Source organism: Toxoplasma gondii, chromosome VIIa (genome assembly GCF_000006565.2).
Source record: "Toxoplasma gondii ME49 chromosome VIIa, whole genome shotgun sequence".
NCBI classification, from domain to species: domain Eukaryota; phylum Apicomplexa; class Conoidasida; order Eucoccidiorida; family Sarcocystidae; genus Toxoplasma; species Toxoplasma gondii.
In genome coordinates, this window is record NC_031474.1 from 2837769 (window position 1) to 2854088 (window position 16320).

Consider the following 16320-nt stretch of genomic DNA (forward strand, 5'->3'; position numbering starts at 1 on the left):
TAAAGTACCAGTTCCTCAGTCGATATATCCGACGAGCGATTGGTCTTGATCACGTTTTGCCACTTGATGATGCGTTCGCTTCTCCTACGCGACCAGAATTGATTGAGCCTATATCAAGGACGAAGTCTCTTTCGGAAACTCAGCTTCCACACTCCGATTTGTACCAGGGACAGTGGGAGACACCAGTCGAGTCAGATTCACCCAGAAACTGCGATACCATGGCTTGTGGCGATGCTGCAGCGAATTCGTCTACTTGTGGCGGGGCCATATTCACCCCGTTGTTCTTGGGGGACGCTGATGAGGAGGTTTCAGGGACGCATATAGGGGCGGATGAGTCCTGTTCGTTTCCGGGACATTCCGCCAATCTTCCGACGGCAAAAAAAACAGAACGCTGTTTCTCCAGCAGGCAAACCGACTACTCTGGCGCAGATTTTAACGCAGAACGAAAGCCCCGAGGGAGGTACATGGAGATAGGTAGAGGCGCAACGACGTGTGTGTTCGCCTTCTACAGGCGGCTCGTCGTAGGGATCAGCTGGCTGTCAGCGCCACCAGATGTCAGAACTGCGTATCTATCTCAGTTCGTCGGACTAACGGATCTTAAAGTGTTCTTTTGTCCGTACGCCAATCAGTCCTCGAAGTGCTGTCCCACGAGTTGGAAAGACCTTTGGTTGTTGCTGCAAAACAACGAAAAGTCTCTCGAACGCCTTTCACTTGTCAGTCTCCCCTACGAGCCTAGGTTTTTTATCAAACCGAAGCGCAGTGCACCGATAGAAACGGGTCACTCTTACGCAGATTCTTCGCGCCACGGACAGCCTGCGGCTACGCATGTGCATCGGACAGCCCGCATCACCTTCAGCCAGTCGGTTTCTCAGGCATCTCGTGATCAAGTTGATTGCAGTGGTCACACCTTTGTCAAAGACCAATTTATTCAAGAGTCAAGGCCGACACCTGCCGCAAGCAGACCGATCCGTTCGCGAGCTTTATACCGAGGGGAAGGAGGCTCTAAGCGGACTGTTCGCACCTGTCCTTCCCATCGATCGGGCGCTACAATGTATCTCCGGGCACTGCGTGAATTTTCGATCGTCGGGTCAGCAACTTCGGCTCTTGTAGCGCTTGACGCTATGCAACCTCTTCTCCCGCATTCTCTGGAAACATTCTCACTTCATGGAAACCTTCCGCGAACTCTCGCGGGTCCCCTTTTTGGGACAGACGAAGATGACAGGCGAGGAAACAGTGCACGCGCGGGGTCCGGAGGCACAGGTGCGTCCTCATCGCCGGCGTTCCAAGGTCTCGGATTACATGACGCAGTCCGACGGTTCTTCGGCTGCCCCGCATCTGAAAACACCGATCTGTATGAGTCCGACGCGGTAAAAGACAATGAAGCGCAAATGATGCTAAGGTCACTGGAAGGAGTGAGAGAACCAGCGACATGGCAGATGGAGGTGAACCGGGAGGTCCTGCTCCGGAGTGTCATGATGATGCACAATCTGAAGGTCTTAGATATACGTTTGCCCCCGGCGTTAGATCGTTTTCCCTTCCGTCTCGTTCCGTCTCTCGTGCTGATGTGCACGAAGCTTCGACAAGTTACCCTGGACTTTCGTCAGCTGACAGAACTCGTGGACTTGAATTTACTGACAGCCAATGTCGTAACTCAGCCGTTTGGCGCGGGACATGTGCCACCAAGTTACAGACGGAGAACGAGCACAGAACAAGTCGATGCAGGTGGCGCCGCTGGGACCGGGGACGCACCTGCATGGGGAGGGCTACAAACACTTCTTCCGAGCATCAAGGAGGTCGTGCTTCGGGAGCCCCTGCACATAGGATGGGCTGTCGAGGATGTCACACGGTTCATGGGGGTTCTATTAGCGCTCCCACAGTGTACCATAATCGCATCTGCTCTTGTCCTCTACCAGCATCCTCTACTGGGTGCCGTTCGTCCGTCTGGAGCTGTGCCCGACAGAGGTCAAACGGAGTCTAGTAGAGGTGGAGACGACCTCGGAAATATCGATCATGCGTGGCTAGTGAATGATGAAGGAGAAGAGACCTCGGCCCAAGGAAACGAACCAGGGGCCGCAGAGTTTGGTGCATCGACTGTCGGTGATACTTCACGGCAGAACCCGCGAACGGCAACCGACAGCGCATCTGCAGTCGGGCAACAGGGAGAGGCATTATCAAGATTGGGAGTGGAGGAGTCCGATGATTATGGAGAGAGCAGTGATAGATCGCACCTTGAAGCAGAGTGGGAGGAAGGAGAAACTGGAGACGGTCTGCTAGTTGGTCGAACCCAGTATGTGCCTCTGCTTCGTCAGGTCATCTCACATCTGGCTCCGAATGTGTGTAGCCTTCGTGTTCGCTACACATCAGCCACCACGCGTGACCTACCGCTATCACAGATTTCCTTCCCTCTTCTGGAGGAACTGGTACTTGACAACTACTGTCCGGACACCCATCGAGAAATTGACAAGATCGTTGTTCCTCGAACGCACACAGTCACTGTGGGCCTCAATGGGCACCATCTGAATCCGAAACGCTTGCAGAAACTAGACCGACTCAACGCAGGATACAGGAAGCCTGGAGACGGCATTGCTTCACCCTCTTCGGGCTCTTACCTCCGTCTCTTCCGCGCTCTCGAACCGGTTTCTTACTACTTTAAGGGGCCTGAGGATGTACTTTTTCTTATTGCTCTCAACGAAGAGGTAGCAGCGGAAATTTCCGTCTCTCTTCCGTCAGCGGCTGATGCCGTCTGGACCGACGGTATCGCCTCCTCAGCGAGCAATGGATTTGTCCCTACCAAGCCGAAAACGAATTGGCCTGGGCGCCTCTGTCTTTCTGTAACCGTCTCCGGAAGGGATCTGCAAGAGGGTGCCAAGGACGTTCTCGCTGAAGCAGAGAGATATCTAAAGGACTTCGTGGAGGGGGGACACGAATTCGAGGACGTGGTGGGTGGCAATAATTGCAGTGCATCTACATGTATGCATCCCTGTGGTTTGTCACCTCTAGAAGGGCCAGAGCGGGATGGAGAGGTCAGTTCCTTGGAGGACGGAGATTTGTTTTCGGCGTTGGACCTGCATGAACTCTTTTCTATCCAGTACGCCCCTCCAGAAACGTCCTACGGCCTCGGTGTACTATCCTCTCAAGAGGAGAGAGAACATCAGCCGCTCTCTGCCAACGGTTCCGCGAGAGTGGGTGATCCCGACCAGTACAGTGGAACTGTCTTTTGGGGCTCATCGTCCGTTTTTAGGAGCTGTCTGAGTTGTGAGCAACCCGTGAGGAATCAAGCAGCTGCCACATCTACTACACGCGAACCTGGACATTTAACTGCAGAGCCTCACGACACGATGGCGATAGCAGGAGGGCAGGCAACAGCTCACCCGGTGCAATCTGCCTCCTGGTTTGTGCAGCCGAGAGTTTCTGTGTGTCGAAGGAGAGATGAGCATAATGTTTTGTCTTGGTTGGCGTCTCGCGTGCTGTCCTTTTTTGAGGGAGGAATAGGTGGCTCCTGCGCCGCCCCCTTTTCCAGAGTGTGTCGTGGTAGTGAAGGCGGAGGGGTGCTTTTGGCTTTTTGTCTTCTTGCGCTACTTTTCGGTGATGATTCTTTCACTGCGTCGCCGGCTTCGCAAGATGGTGCCGGACGGCCCATAGCAATACAGGATCTGAGATGCAACTGCCCTTCTGGATATGCAGCAACGCTGTGGAACGAGATGCAAAGAACCTTCCTTGCAGGGATTTTGATGTCTCGAAACTGCCTCAACATTTTGGGCCTAATCATCGTCGATCTCGACTTGCATGCGTCGACTTCTGGTGCGTCTGCGGAAGTTCTCGCAGCGGCCATGCGACTCACAGATGAACGGTTCGGGAGGAGTTTCAGGAATGCGAGGGGATGCGGCGTTCACGAATGTGTGGCCTCGCCAGTGCAGGAACTCCTTTCTGGTTACTGTTGGTCTCTTCACCCGCATAGTGCCGAATCTACCGAAACTGACAAGGTCGTGGGCACAGCCTCATGTTCTTCTGAGCTTCCGAATGCAGACGAGCACGTCGGCGAGATGGATAACCGTCCAAGAAGGTGCCGAGTACCGGCTGCGTCTTTCGGTGTCAGGCGGGCCGATGACGAACGGCTATGGAGCTGTGAACGAGCGTGTGCCACCAGTCATCATCCTAGGAGCCTTCGAGAGAGCGTGGCAGGGACACACGCACGGGAAGCGGCCACAGCGGCACCTGAAGGGGCCACGAGCCTGAGCAGTCGTGTGGGATGCAAAGACAGGCAACCCAGTAACATGCAGGACGCTCCTGTTAGTGTCGAGGAGTCGCCTAGTGGATCGCGTAAAGTCCGAGCTCTCCAGCGCAAGTGTTCCCAGGGGCAAGGCTGGCGGAGAGACGATAAAATGCATGCTGAGCAAATGGACTGTGAGGCATTCTGTTGTCCTGTTATCGGCCGCCACCTGGAGAGGCTAATGGAGGCGCTGCCTTCGCTGCTTTCTCTGCAAATACGCTACAGTGGGCAGCATCCGCTATACCTTCTAGATGATCAGGCACTCCGCGCTGCACTGGCTCCGTCCTCAAGGTTCGTCACACAATGCGGCTTCGCAGAAACGCGACACGAAGTGTCGCCACCAGATGATTCTGATGCTTTTGGATCGGCTTTCCGGACAATTACAAAGCTCGGGCTCGCGTGTGAGAGAGTCAAGCACTATTGAACCCTACCGGTGCCGGATCGTTATGAAATTGTCGTTGCTGACGGATTCGGGGGGTCGCCTTGGTGCCAAGTGGTTTGCTGTGATGATCGTAAATTCGAGGGACGCTCCACCCTAGGGACGCTAGTCTAGATCTGTGGCCGTCTGTGGAAAACGTCAGTGCCCCGCAAATGTGCTTATCGAAACCGTGGTTTACTCATCCTGGTCTCTGCTCAGAAAACACTTGTGAAGGAAGCCCACCCCACCCGTGCTCTCCAGGGAGGCACATGCTGGCAAACAACGCATACCCCAGTAAAGGTCGTCCGGTGTTTGGAGACCGACCTTCGCGAACTAATTCGTGAAAGTGTTGCTCGCCCTGCTGGCGCATGTAGATGCATGCGTATGCGTTACTCGAATCTAACACACTCACTGGCTCCGTTGCCTCTGGCAGATAGTTTCAGCCCGCGGCTGTTAGTGCCTAAGTCTAAACATACAATAAAGTAGCCTCAAACGACGGTAAAGAGGCCCTGAAGTTCTCAGAAAAGGTGCGGGATGCGCGCAGCTTTGCGTCCCCCTGTACTAAGTACCAGGAAACATAACACCGCATGGATCCTCAAAGACTGTTAGCGGTCCACAATCCGTCGTGCCGCCATCATGTGCCGGTTGTCTGCTCTTTGCGTATCTCCCTAGCGCTGCTCCTGCTTAAAAGCTTGCGTATGTGCATTTCACTTCGAGTTTACCTACTTCCGACAGTGTTTATTCAACGAAAATAATGGAACGGCAGTATGTGATGAAACCCCGCGCATGCACACACACATAGTTTGCCCCACGCTGTGTCCCGGTACGTCAAAGGGGGAAGACGACCGCCCCTTCCTCAGCCGTCGCACTCCCAGGAATTCCTTCTGCCAGAGAAAAAACAGCGTCAACCCAGCGACGTGCGTCCCCATGATTGTTCATAGTCCGTGCTTCCCTTTTCCAAAGTTTACACAGACAGCGTCGCAAGCGGATCTGGAAACAACTGATTACGAGTTCGACAGCAGGCTAAGAATGTTCATGAAGAGCCCGATGATGTCCATGTACAGCGAGAGAGCCGCGAAGATGTAATCGTCAATAGAGTACTGAAACTTGCGATGCTTTCCGCCAACGACTTGCTGCAAACAGACACAAACCAGACCCACGACGATAAACGTGAAGCTGCCGTTATCAAAGAAGCGGGGTTGTTCCAATTGTCTCCTTGTGCAGGTCGACCTCAAACGCTTTTCGATGCAGCCACAATACAGTGCACCTTGATTGATAAGCCTCTATCCACGGCATCAATACATCCGATAAAAAAGATATCCAGGAATCAATAAATGTGCGCATTAAACCATCGCTCCTCGGTGGACTATGTGATCCGCGTGTGACCGATCGCCGCATGCACCGTTGCTAATTTAGTGCATACCCGTACAGGACCCTGCTGCCTCAAAAGCAACTCCCAACCTGGCTGCGTCCCGAACTACTTCTGCTGCATGGAACGCAACGCTCCCCAAAAGCGATCACTTTACCTGTGTGTCGTAAACGAGAAGGAAGCTGAAGAGGAGCGATGCAAGCGACGCGTAAATGAGGTTTGCGACGCGATTGTACCAGAAAATACAGAAGATACCAAACATCATCAAGCAAATCATCGCGACCAATATATAGGGGCCGCAGCCTGAGAGAAAACGAACAGCCCCACACGCAAAAAGAAGAAAGTGGAAGTTCAACAGATTACAGAACCAGCGCCGCTTCTGGTCCAGTCTCGTCTCTTGACCGTTGGCTGTTGATTAAACCCCTGACGGCACGTTTCTGACAAAAGGCTGATGTTCTTCCACGCGACAAACGATGTCTCATAGGAACGGACCGTTTTTCTCCAGGAAGTGTTCTGCGTTCTTTGAGAAGAACACTCGAGCAAAAACAAGGAGCCATTTGAACTTTACCGATAAACCGACAAGACGGTCGTTCGCAGTAGCGCCGACCACGCGATGGAAGATCCATAGTGACGGAGAATAGCAACGAGGCGACGCAATTTCACTCCCCACATACGTAAATTTAGGGGCCGAAGAGACCCCCAAATTACCCTTATTAACGTGTCTAAGTGTCCTAATAGTAAATGTAATGAGCGGGTGATCACTTTTCAAGACCCACACCGGGAAACGCCGAGATCCGGCATTGGTGCTGCATTACGTAAGAACACAGAGAGAATGGCAGCTAAGTAAGACCGTATACTGCATCTGTGTTATCACACAATACACACAAAGTAAGCAACACGCGCACGCACGGCCTTTTCAGTTGTATCCAAAAAAACAAGAACAGAGAGGGACTAACCTGTGAAGTCGATTTTAGTTTGACACGCGAATACTGTCAGGGCAAGCACGACGACAAACGTTATGCCCACTGCAAGGAAAAAGGCGTCACTTTCTGTTGCCGCGCCTCCGAAGGCAATCATCATGGAGAAGCATCCTGTGATGAGGGACAGCAAGATGAAGTTTAGTGGCACCCGTCGCCCGAGGTCAGGGAAGCAGGTCACGACTGTAAGCAAGCCAGACAACAGAACGCAAACATGGTTGAAAATGGACTTAAAAACACCGAAAAAAGCACACGAAGGATAATCGATGCACTTACTTGGGTGTGAAAAACAGTCACGCTCCTATCGTAGAAGCGGCTGTACGTGAAGACAGGAGTCCGTACACTCGGATGGAAATGCGGAGGCTCCACATATGTACACAGGCAGCTGAAAATTCTTGAGGGCTCCCCCAGCAACGAAACATCGAGGTTTCATCTATATATAAGAACGAAACGGAATGCGTTCATTCAAACCAGTTTAGATGCTCGTTCACAGGAACGTATACACCATGAGATAGTGACTCTCACCAGTGACAACGGATACATCAACAGATGCAAATAATAAACGCAAGCGCGTGTAACGATGATGTGGTAGAAAATCTTACAGAAATGAGGACCTCCATTCGCTTACAGATCATCAGGATGAGCCCGGCAAATGAAAAAGCAACGGGGCACCAGGAGTTCAACCGTAGCCATGTTCGCATCGGGTCGACGAGCGTGAAGGCCGCAGCAACTCCAAAAGTGAACTGGAGAACAAAAGCACACAAATCCAAAAGCAACACAGGTCATGAACCCGCCCAAGTGCTGAACTGCTCCTTGAGCATCCAAAAACGCTGGTCTTTCATCCTTCAACATTCAATCGTTCCACACTGCACAGCGCGAAAGGTAAGGGAAAAGTATTAGACGCCTAGACTCTGATAGCACTGACTGTAACGAATAGCAATGCGAGAGTGGCGCGCGTGTGTGAAGCACAGCAACCGCAAAGCTGTGAAAATACAAATCCAGAATTAAGAGCATCCAGCAGCAGTAGAGAAAGAAGAATTCGAACTTGACACTTTTGCTCTCCATCACCTTGTGTCTCCCCAGTCAAAGAGAACGTCTCATGTAGCCAGAATAGCTCCGACTTACCAGAACTTGAATAGAAAGGATAACGTACACCTTCCTGACGAAGGCATGCCGAATTGCCCTATCCACATCGGGAGTAATCATGTCCGACATTTGAGAACCCGTTTCAATGTCGATAGCTCCTGGAGCGGCACCTGGAGGCAGAGTGCTCTCTGTAGGAACAAAGGTGAAAGCCAAGGTCTTTTTAACATGTGCACAATTAGTCTACATTCACCGTTTTTAGAGTGCCAAAATGTGTTCCAGAACCCTGTGGTGCGGGCCTTGTATGTGAGAACAAACGCCAACTGCGATTTCCACTCGGGGTGCTGCTCGTCCCCTGCAACTCGTTTCCTCTTTCGTGTCCACGTCACAGACAAGGCTAACGGTTAGAACACGATGAGACCTGGCTGGAGAACGACGACTTTCGGTTGTCAACGAGAAGAGCGCAAGTAGCCTGATTCATGCATGCGTATCACCCGACACACGCGCATGTGGAGATGCTAGTTCAGACTCTATTTGCATACAAGCATGTACAAACAACCCATCCATACATCTTTACGCAGTACTGACACACATATCGCAAGGGGACAAAAACAACATGGGAGTTCATATCATGGTACCATGGTCCGTCTGTTCTCTGACGAGCGCGTACAATGAATTCTTACGCGGAACTGTTACGAACAGATAACGTGGTGATGGTACCCGGAAGATAATAGGGATGAGCAAACTATGGTTCTACGTTAATCCATCGCCTTCTCAGTCCCCTCAGCATATACGGTAGTTGAACTGATACAGCTTTTGTGGCCTCGGGAAGCGCCGCTCATAGCTTTTGCCAGAAGACCTGTTCCTGGCACTTTCTATTTTCATTCCACTTTCCCCTATCCACCAGCGCGAGCCATTTTCTTCCCGGAGTGCCCCCCTCTCAGCACGAAACAGACCAAATCCAGTGGCAAATGCTTGGCAGTGTCAGCACTACATTTGTGTCCGCCCAGCACACGGGTCTGTGCGGCACGAAGAAGACTCACGGAGTGAAGACGTCTTTCCGTAAGTCGCAGGAGCTTCTTGCTGTTGGTAAGCGTAAGCCGCAGGCGGCGGCGCCGGGTACGCTCCTTCTCCAGCTCCGTAAGGAGTAGCAGCCTGGCCTTGGACAGGAGGTTGTCCATAATACCTATAGGCGGGTTGGTACGGTTGCGGGTAAGCGTAACCTCCTGTCTGATAGCCTCCAGGTGGGGGTTGCTGGTAGTAGCCTTGGGGATACGCCGGATAACCCTGCCCCGAGGCTTGAGGCTGGGGTTGTCCTTTCGTCGCCATTGGAAAACGGGTAGACGAGAAGAGGCAGAAGAAAGTTCAACACGGGAGCGGCGAAGTGGTGGGGAAGGTGCCTCGAGGGTACCCAGAACCCAAACTGAACACTATTGCTTCAGACGACACTAAGGGAACACGTGTGTCCGTTTGCATGTAGCAGTTTCCCCTGTCCGGTAGAAAAATGCGGAGAAAGCAGCGTCTGAAAGTCCTTTTATGATCTCACCAGTTCACGATGAATACTTTCAAGTGTTGGCGCAACATCAGTAAACAGCGAGCGCGCTTCCTGTATAGGAGCGAGGCGGCGGCGCCACGTCAACGGAGGAAACTGGAGAGGAACGATTAAGAGCTCCGAGACTCTATGGTGGCTTTTGAAGCTGACGAATAGTCGTAGGCGTTGTAGGCATGAGACGCCTATAGGAAAAACCGAAAAAAGTGCACTGGTCTTTGAAGAAGTGTTCGCAGTAGACAGCGGTAACGGAAACAAGTTCAGTCGCTGTGCCGAAAAGCCGCCTATCTTCCTATGCCATATAGCTAAACGCCGTGTTTTCCGCCGCAAACATCCCCCGTCGCATCTCAGTCAATATCCTTCCGGAAAGAGGAAAGTGACTGAACCCTCATTCTTGCACGCGGAGCCCGCAGAGAAATTGTCGTGGTGCGGGAAGAAAAGCGTAGCACCGGAGAGCACACCGATACAGACATGCAATCGACAGGCCTGAGAAACTGATGACGACGACTTCCTTTTCCTGTTGGATCCTTTACAGTGTTTCAGATGTAGAATCGTGTCCAGCACTACAAAACGTAAATCCTACGAAGAATTGCTTAGCAGAGAAAACCCGTGGAAGGGAGAGACGCACAGAAGCCGCACGCAAAAAGCTGTCCGTGTCGGTCAGCGAGGCTCAACGCCGTCCGAGCAGGTCACACTCATACGGGTGACTGTCGGAAATGGCAAACTCAAAAACATACGACAAACTGATTTATCTTCGGAAATGTGAGCTGAGAGACCTTGTGTCTGAAACTCAGTAAAAAGAGGAACCACCATCCGCCAATTACACACAGGAAAAGGCAACATAGTTGCATGAGAGACTCGCCACAGCTGAGTAGGGAGCACGGCCCACGTTTTGTCTTGATGATGGATTCGCTGCCTCGCCGGAGAAAGAGACAACATTCAAAGACACAGCTGTACAATCCCTTAATGAGTCATCTGCTTCGTTATTAGAATAGGAGAAAACAGTGATGTCGAGAAGATTTTGTGTCGGTGGGACGGCCACACTGTCGTCCCTAGCGAGTCCAGAACGCGTCCTTGGGGAAGAAAAATTTTCGTTAAAAAGTGCCCAATTGCAGTGATCTAACAACGATTATAAGATCATCCGAAACCGTGTTGTGTTCATAGGGGCCGTAGAATCGCTTCACTCCATCTGGTGTTTTCAGGTCGTCAGTGCAACGCCGGAGTGAAAAACAGGGCGGCTAAAAAGCACCTCGTTGTACCGCATACTGAACATGTAGCATGAGAACGCTGGCAATATTATCCTCTGTCACCATAATCAACGGCATGTGTCATCTCATCACGGTAACGCATAAAGGTATCGGCGATCTTTTTTACACCGGAAGCCTGTCATACGTCCCTATACAGATGTGTAAGTGTCATTGGTACGCACAGTAGGATGGAACTCTGTGAGCACTTTTTGTGCTAAAGCAGTGTTATGTATCTGGCTGAGAAACGCAACCACTTTTAGAACTGAATGTCAACAGGCAGGACATGTAAAGCGACCCTTCCTTGTGCCTGTCAACAGCTTTTCGTCTGCCAACAGTTCGCGTCGGCAGTTTTGTCGAGTGACGGAAGGCAGGAACTGAAGAGAACTACTCAAAAAGAAACACTTGTCAAAAACATTTTCGAACTGACCATGCGACACAGTCAGCATTGAGAAACAGAAGGCCCTCGCTGGCGCATAATCCGGAAATCTTCCCCATCCATTGTTTATCGGCACTGCCCACATGGTCACCACTAACCATCTCATTAATTCACGCAGCCTGGAAAACACCGAAGGATTGTCGTATGATCAATAAATGCGGCCTTCTGTACTTCGACTTCTGGATAAGGCCACCCTCAAAATACATCCCACCTACGCGCTCCGTCACTCAGCTGATACGTTTTATTGTCATCATACTCTGTCCTAGCGTCAACAAAAAAGTGATGAGTAGCGTTCCCTGGATTCTATCGTTTTTCAACGTCTCCTTTGCCATCATCACATCGTTCTTGTGCTTGCTGCAGGGTGAACGGCCAGAACTGTTCAACCAAGAACTGGGAGGTGACCTCTTTACAAACCTCCCAGTGAGGATCCTTCGCGGTAGCAAGTATGTTACCGCATGTATCTTCAGTCTTGCTTTCGGTGGTGAAGGGCGCAATTTCATTGCAGTGCAAACAACACACATTCGAAGAGAAGGGATGAATGCCAGGATGTGTTAGCTCCAGAGTGTTGGGACGTCGCATGTGTCGTTCTTTGTCCTCTCCGTCGTCAATTTTACTTTGTTTCCCGTGGCGGTATTCATCTGGTACGAGTGAAACAGCCCTGTAAAACGCCGGCTCCGAGTGAGAAGGTCGACGACGGAGCCGAAGCAGACGAAGAAGCCATGAAGGAGGGCCAGGTGCACTAACAAGGAAGAGATAGAAAGACAACAACACCCAAAAAAACACCCCGAACGGCAGGCGCTGGTATGTCTTCCTAACCTGCACATAACACGGGCCACAAGAAACCAGAGAAATGCATACGCTCACATGTGCAGAGAAGCAGCGAAAACAACACCCCAGGGGAATACCCGCAGTCAAGGTGTCTTTCTACTGTAAACGAGAAACACGCCGGAACTGACAGTTTCTGGCATTTTTGTCAAGCTCCTTGAATCTATGTAGTTCAACGCATACTTAGGATCAGACCAAGAAAGTTCACAAGTGGAACTGCGATATGGGAGATTGCGATCACTTGGGCGTCTCCGTACGTTCTTTGGACGTGTATGCAACTCATGGATTACGGTAGTTTAAGCTGTTGCCGGCCCCGAATAAGCAGGGAGGGAAGCAAACACTTTTTACAAATGGCTAGTCGATGTAGCATGCATAAGAAATATCCACCATCTAGAAAAGCATACCGTGCGTTGCCGCAGAAGGGCCGCGAGAAACGCGCACGCGACGCTGACAGGCAGCAGCCTCGATTTCAGTCTCTCGACAACGGTTCTCAACCCTGGCGACGTCATAAGCCTCGTCACGAGAAGACGGACCAAGACGGGAGCGACAGGAGGGAACAGCTTCTTCCGTGGTCCTGAAAAGCCAGCATCATATGCAGGGAATAAAAATCTACGTTGTCACCGCCGAGTGACTACCGGAGCGGTACGGCGCCGGGTCTTGTCCGGAAAAGACGGCACTCCACGAAACAAAATGGCTTCACGTAAGTGAAATGGATACAACTGTAGACTTTAGAAGGTAGATTACAGACTATCACCACCCAAGGTTTATAAGATCTGTGGGCATGTCTGTTCGGTAAAAAAAAACAACCAACACGCCACCATCACAACGGGTCTGCGGGTGGTAATCAATTGAAACATTCCAGAATGTGGAACGGATCAAGTACTTCTAAACAGAGATGCTTACAAGACAATGTCCAAGCACTCTTGTGATGCTACATACACGTTTTTGATACCTCCAGGCAGACAGACTTTTCCGTTTTTTGTCACAGCGAAAGGAATGTACACTGCCTGCATCACTCCTCGACTATATTTCACAGCTTAGTTTTCATCGAGGTCCCCACGTTACGTACAAGGGGCTAAAAGTCCTTCACCGCAGTTTGCAAATCATCTATTGTGTCTTTGCTTCAACGGGTTTGTCAACCCCATTCCGTCTCTTTACCAGTGCGTAGTCCCAGTTGGCTGACGACTTCGCAAGCCTGTCGCTCGAGTTTTGATATCTTCAAATCTCTGCCCGTATAATACGCGTCGAACGAGGGGACGAACTGATGAGCCGGACGAGGAGGAGGGATAAGCTCCTTCGACCAGGGAAACGCGTCCTCTGGTCTCAGATGAAGTAATGAGAAAAGGTCATCCTCAATCTCTGAGTCGAGTTCATTGTTGCTCGCTCTAGACGCCAGTCTCGAGAGCGGTCCTTGAATCGTCGCAGTCGAATGACGAAGTGGAGACTTTGTCCCTTTTTCTTCCGCTCGTGCACCCATCAAGGGAGACGTACCGTCTCGCGCGTGTGCCCAGTCCGATTGCCGAAAAGGCATATTCAAGGCCGACGCTGCCTCACAGGTTGGCAGTTGTTGCCGAAGCTGCAGGTGTGTTTCCATATGGAGAGTGGGGGAAGCAAAGCAAGAATAAGGACGTGAAGCGGTACTACAGCCCCTGTCAGTCACGCACGGATCGTGCGCTAAACTTGCATCACCATGTGGAGTCTTCAGTGATTCGAAACCTCCGTTCAGTCCCTTGTCACCGGTGGGGATCGCCTGCTGTGCGATTCGCGTTTCGTTTTCATTTTCGTTGGAGTATGCTTGCGCGTCCGTACACCCTGGGCCCATAACTCTTGCTATTCTACCAGAGTCGCCATTCTCTGTTTGGCTTTCCCCACAGGCCGCTTCGAGAGCGTCACCTTCAGTGAGAGACATTGGAGGATTCACGGCACGCTTCTGAAGATCTATCCTCCTTGTTCGTACCCCCGTCCCATAAAAGACGCACTTCCACGACTTCGGCATAGCGTGAACGACCCCGCGAGTCGTGAGAGCCTTGACGAGGAAGGGGTGCCAGCCCTCCAAGAGTGCTAAAGCCTCTTCAGGAGTCGGGTTGGAGAACAGAAGCGCAAGAAGACGGGAAATGTAGAAGCTATGCCTTCCAGAAGACAGCTGTAGGTACAGCAAGTCAAGCAGCCGTTCCTCTTCCAGCATTTTTGCCACTCTCGGAGACACCGCCACAGCGAGTCCGTGAACCCGTATTAGATAAACAAAACTACCAATCAGCGCGCCAGCACTCATTAGGAATACGCTGCCAAACACACACACAGGCAGACTCAGAAACTGAGCAAAAAGAAGAAGCATCGAAACTAAAGCGGCAAAACCAAGAATGCGCGTGTGGCGACTTTGGAACCAAGTCGTCAGCACCTTCGCACGAACTTCGCGCCTTCGAACTGCCCCGCCAACGGTTGTTCGCTCTCCGCAAAAAGAATCACATCGGTCCATGTCAAGCAGAAGAGGTTCGCGACTTATCGTCGTTTCCCTGTTGACGGCAGAAAAACTGGTATTTTCGGGCATCTCAGGAGAGTCTTCGTGTCTTGTTAAAGGTGCTAACTGAGGCGCTCCAGCGATGAACAGCAGATCTGGTTCCAGAGACACAAAATGCGGATTTCGAAGTGACACGACCTGCCTGTCTTCAGTCTCCCTCGTTTTAGCACATTCCTGGTACACCAGCTCCCTTCTCTCAGTTGCCATTCGTTTTTGTGATTCTCCCGGTGGTCCCCTACCAGGACTGGGTTCCTCACGATGGGGAGAAGGCATTGTCTGCGATGACGCAGGGGCCTCCTCCGATGCATCAGACGGGGAGCGTTCTCGAACTCTGCCCATCCGGCGCGAACAGAGGCTGTGAAAGAATTTTACCGGAAAGACTTCCCGGTGTGCTGAACGCCCTTGTGCGTCCCCTGACCTGTGACGCTGGCCACGCGCTTGATTCTCAGCATGCCTTTGCTTCCCTGGGGGCTCTATTGAGTTTCCAGAGGGACACGGGACACAGGAGTCTGCAAAGGAACAAACACGGGTCGTCAGAATTTCCGAGACCGGGGCATCATCGTCGAACACTTGAGGAGCGTTGACATGGTCAGAGGATTTCAGTGGCGCAGAAGAGAACGACGATGTCACTCCACCCACGGAAGGGCAAGACAACGGAGACAGAGGGGAAGACGTTGACGAAAGGTGAACAGTTAGCAACGCCCAGGGATCCTCTACAGACACCGCAGACAGGTGCGGAGGTTGGCAGGCGTTTCCTGTTCTAGAAAGAAGCGACTCTTCTCGAGATTTTGCGCCATCGACCTCCGCTGCATCCTCGTGATGGACAGCATGATTTATCGTTTCGGTCTTTGGCAACAAGGAAATGTCAGCTGGAGCACTATCCGAAGAAATCGAAACGAACGACGTCCTTGAGACACCTACACGATCCTGAGGATCTGAATGGGGGGAACACGGTTTAGAAGATGTCATTTGCTTTTCCTTCTCAGTGTTCCTCCCATGAACTATGGCACTGAAGTGCCCACTACAGTCGGTCCACAAGGACAGGGTTCTGACGAAACTGCAAATGGCCATACTTCGGTGTATGCACGCAAGAGCAAGTTCACAGAGCGGTGAAGGCTTCCACCAGCGCTGCCTTTTCGTCTCAAGTCCACTTCTATTTGAGGTCGCTTCTTCCGGAGATGATGACAAAGGCTTTTCGGTTCCTGTTTGGGTCTGAAACGCACTGTCTGAAGAAGACTCCTTCATACACCCGAAAAGAGAACGAAGGCACTGATGCACCATGCTCGAAGGCGGCCCATCAACAGATCCGCGACGTTGACCTTCCTCTGATTCTTGTTCTGATGCCGTGGTCCGGTTCCACCAAAATACTGTCCTCTTGGACGCGGCCTTCTGTCGGACTCGGATTTCTATCTCTCGGTCTGCCCCGTCAGACCTTGTCGAGGTGCACGGCGGCAAGAATACAGAGCTCTTGGGCGTGTCATCGTCTTCAGATGACGGCGTTACATCGCCATATCGTCCTACGTAGATCACAGGGGTTTGTTCCACGGTGGTGTCACCTTTTCCGGTGCCCCGGCAGGTCTTTGCCATTGTGAATGCTCCCTTCTCCCTCTTCGTTTCTTTTACAATCG

At 51.6% G+C, this 16320-nt stretch overlaps 2 protein-coding genes across 2 annotated transcripts; one reads left to right on the forward strand and one right to left on the reverse strand.

Annotated features, from left to right (window-relative positions):
• Nucleotides 1-1121: 1121 nt before the first annotated feature.
• Nucleotides 1122-4236, forward strand: TGME49_203040 (hypothetical protein; the record flags this gene model as incomplete). Its single annotated transcript, XM_018779233.1, has 3 exons — nt 1122-3255; nt 3724-3801; nt 4097-4236. 3 exons carry the CDS (start codon nt 1122-1124, stop codon nt 4234-4236), a joined length of 2352 nt encoding a protein of 783 aa, XP_018637375.1.
• Nucleotides 4237-5217: 981 nt separating this feature from the next.
• Nucleotides 5218-10318, reverse strand: TGME49_203030 (N-methyl-D-aspartate receptor-associated protein). The gene is made up of 6 exons (XM_002367544.2): nt 9161-10318; nt 8160-8308; nt 7663-7777; nt 7014-7217; nt 6215-6360; nt 5218-5821 (listed from the first exon to the last, which is right to left on the reverse strand). Exons 1-6 carry the CDS (start codon nt 9444-9446, stop codon nt 5693-5695), a joined length of 1029 nt encoding a protein of 342 aa, XP_002367585.1. The 5' UTR covers nt 9447-10318; the 3' UTR covers nt 5218-5692.
• Nucleotides 10319-16320: the final 6002 nt, after the last annotated feature.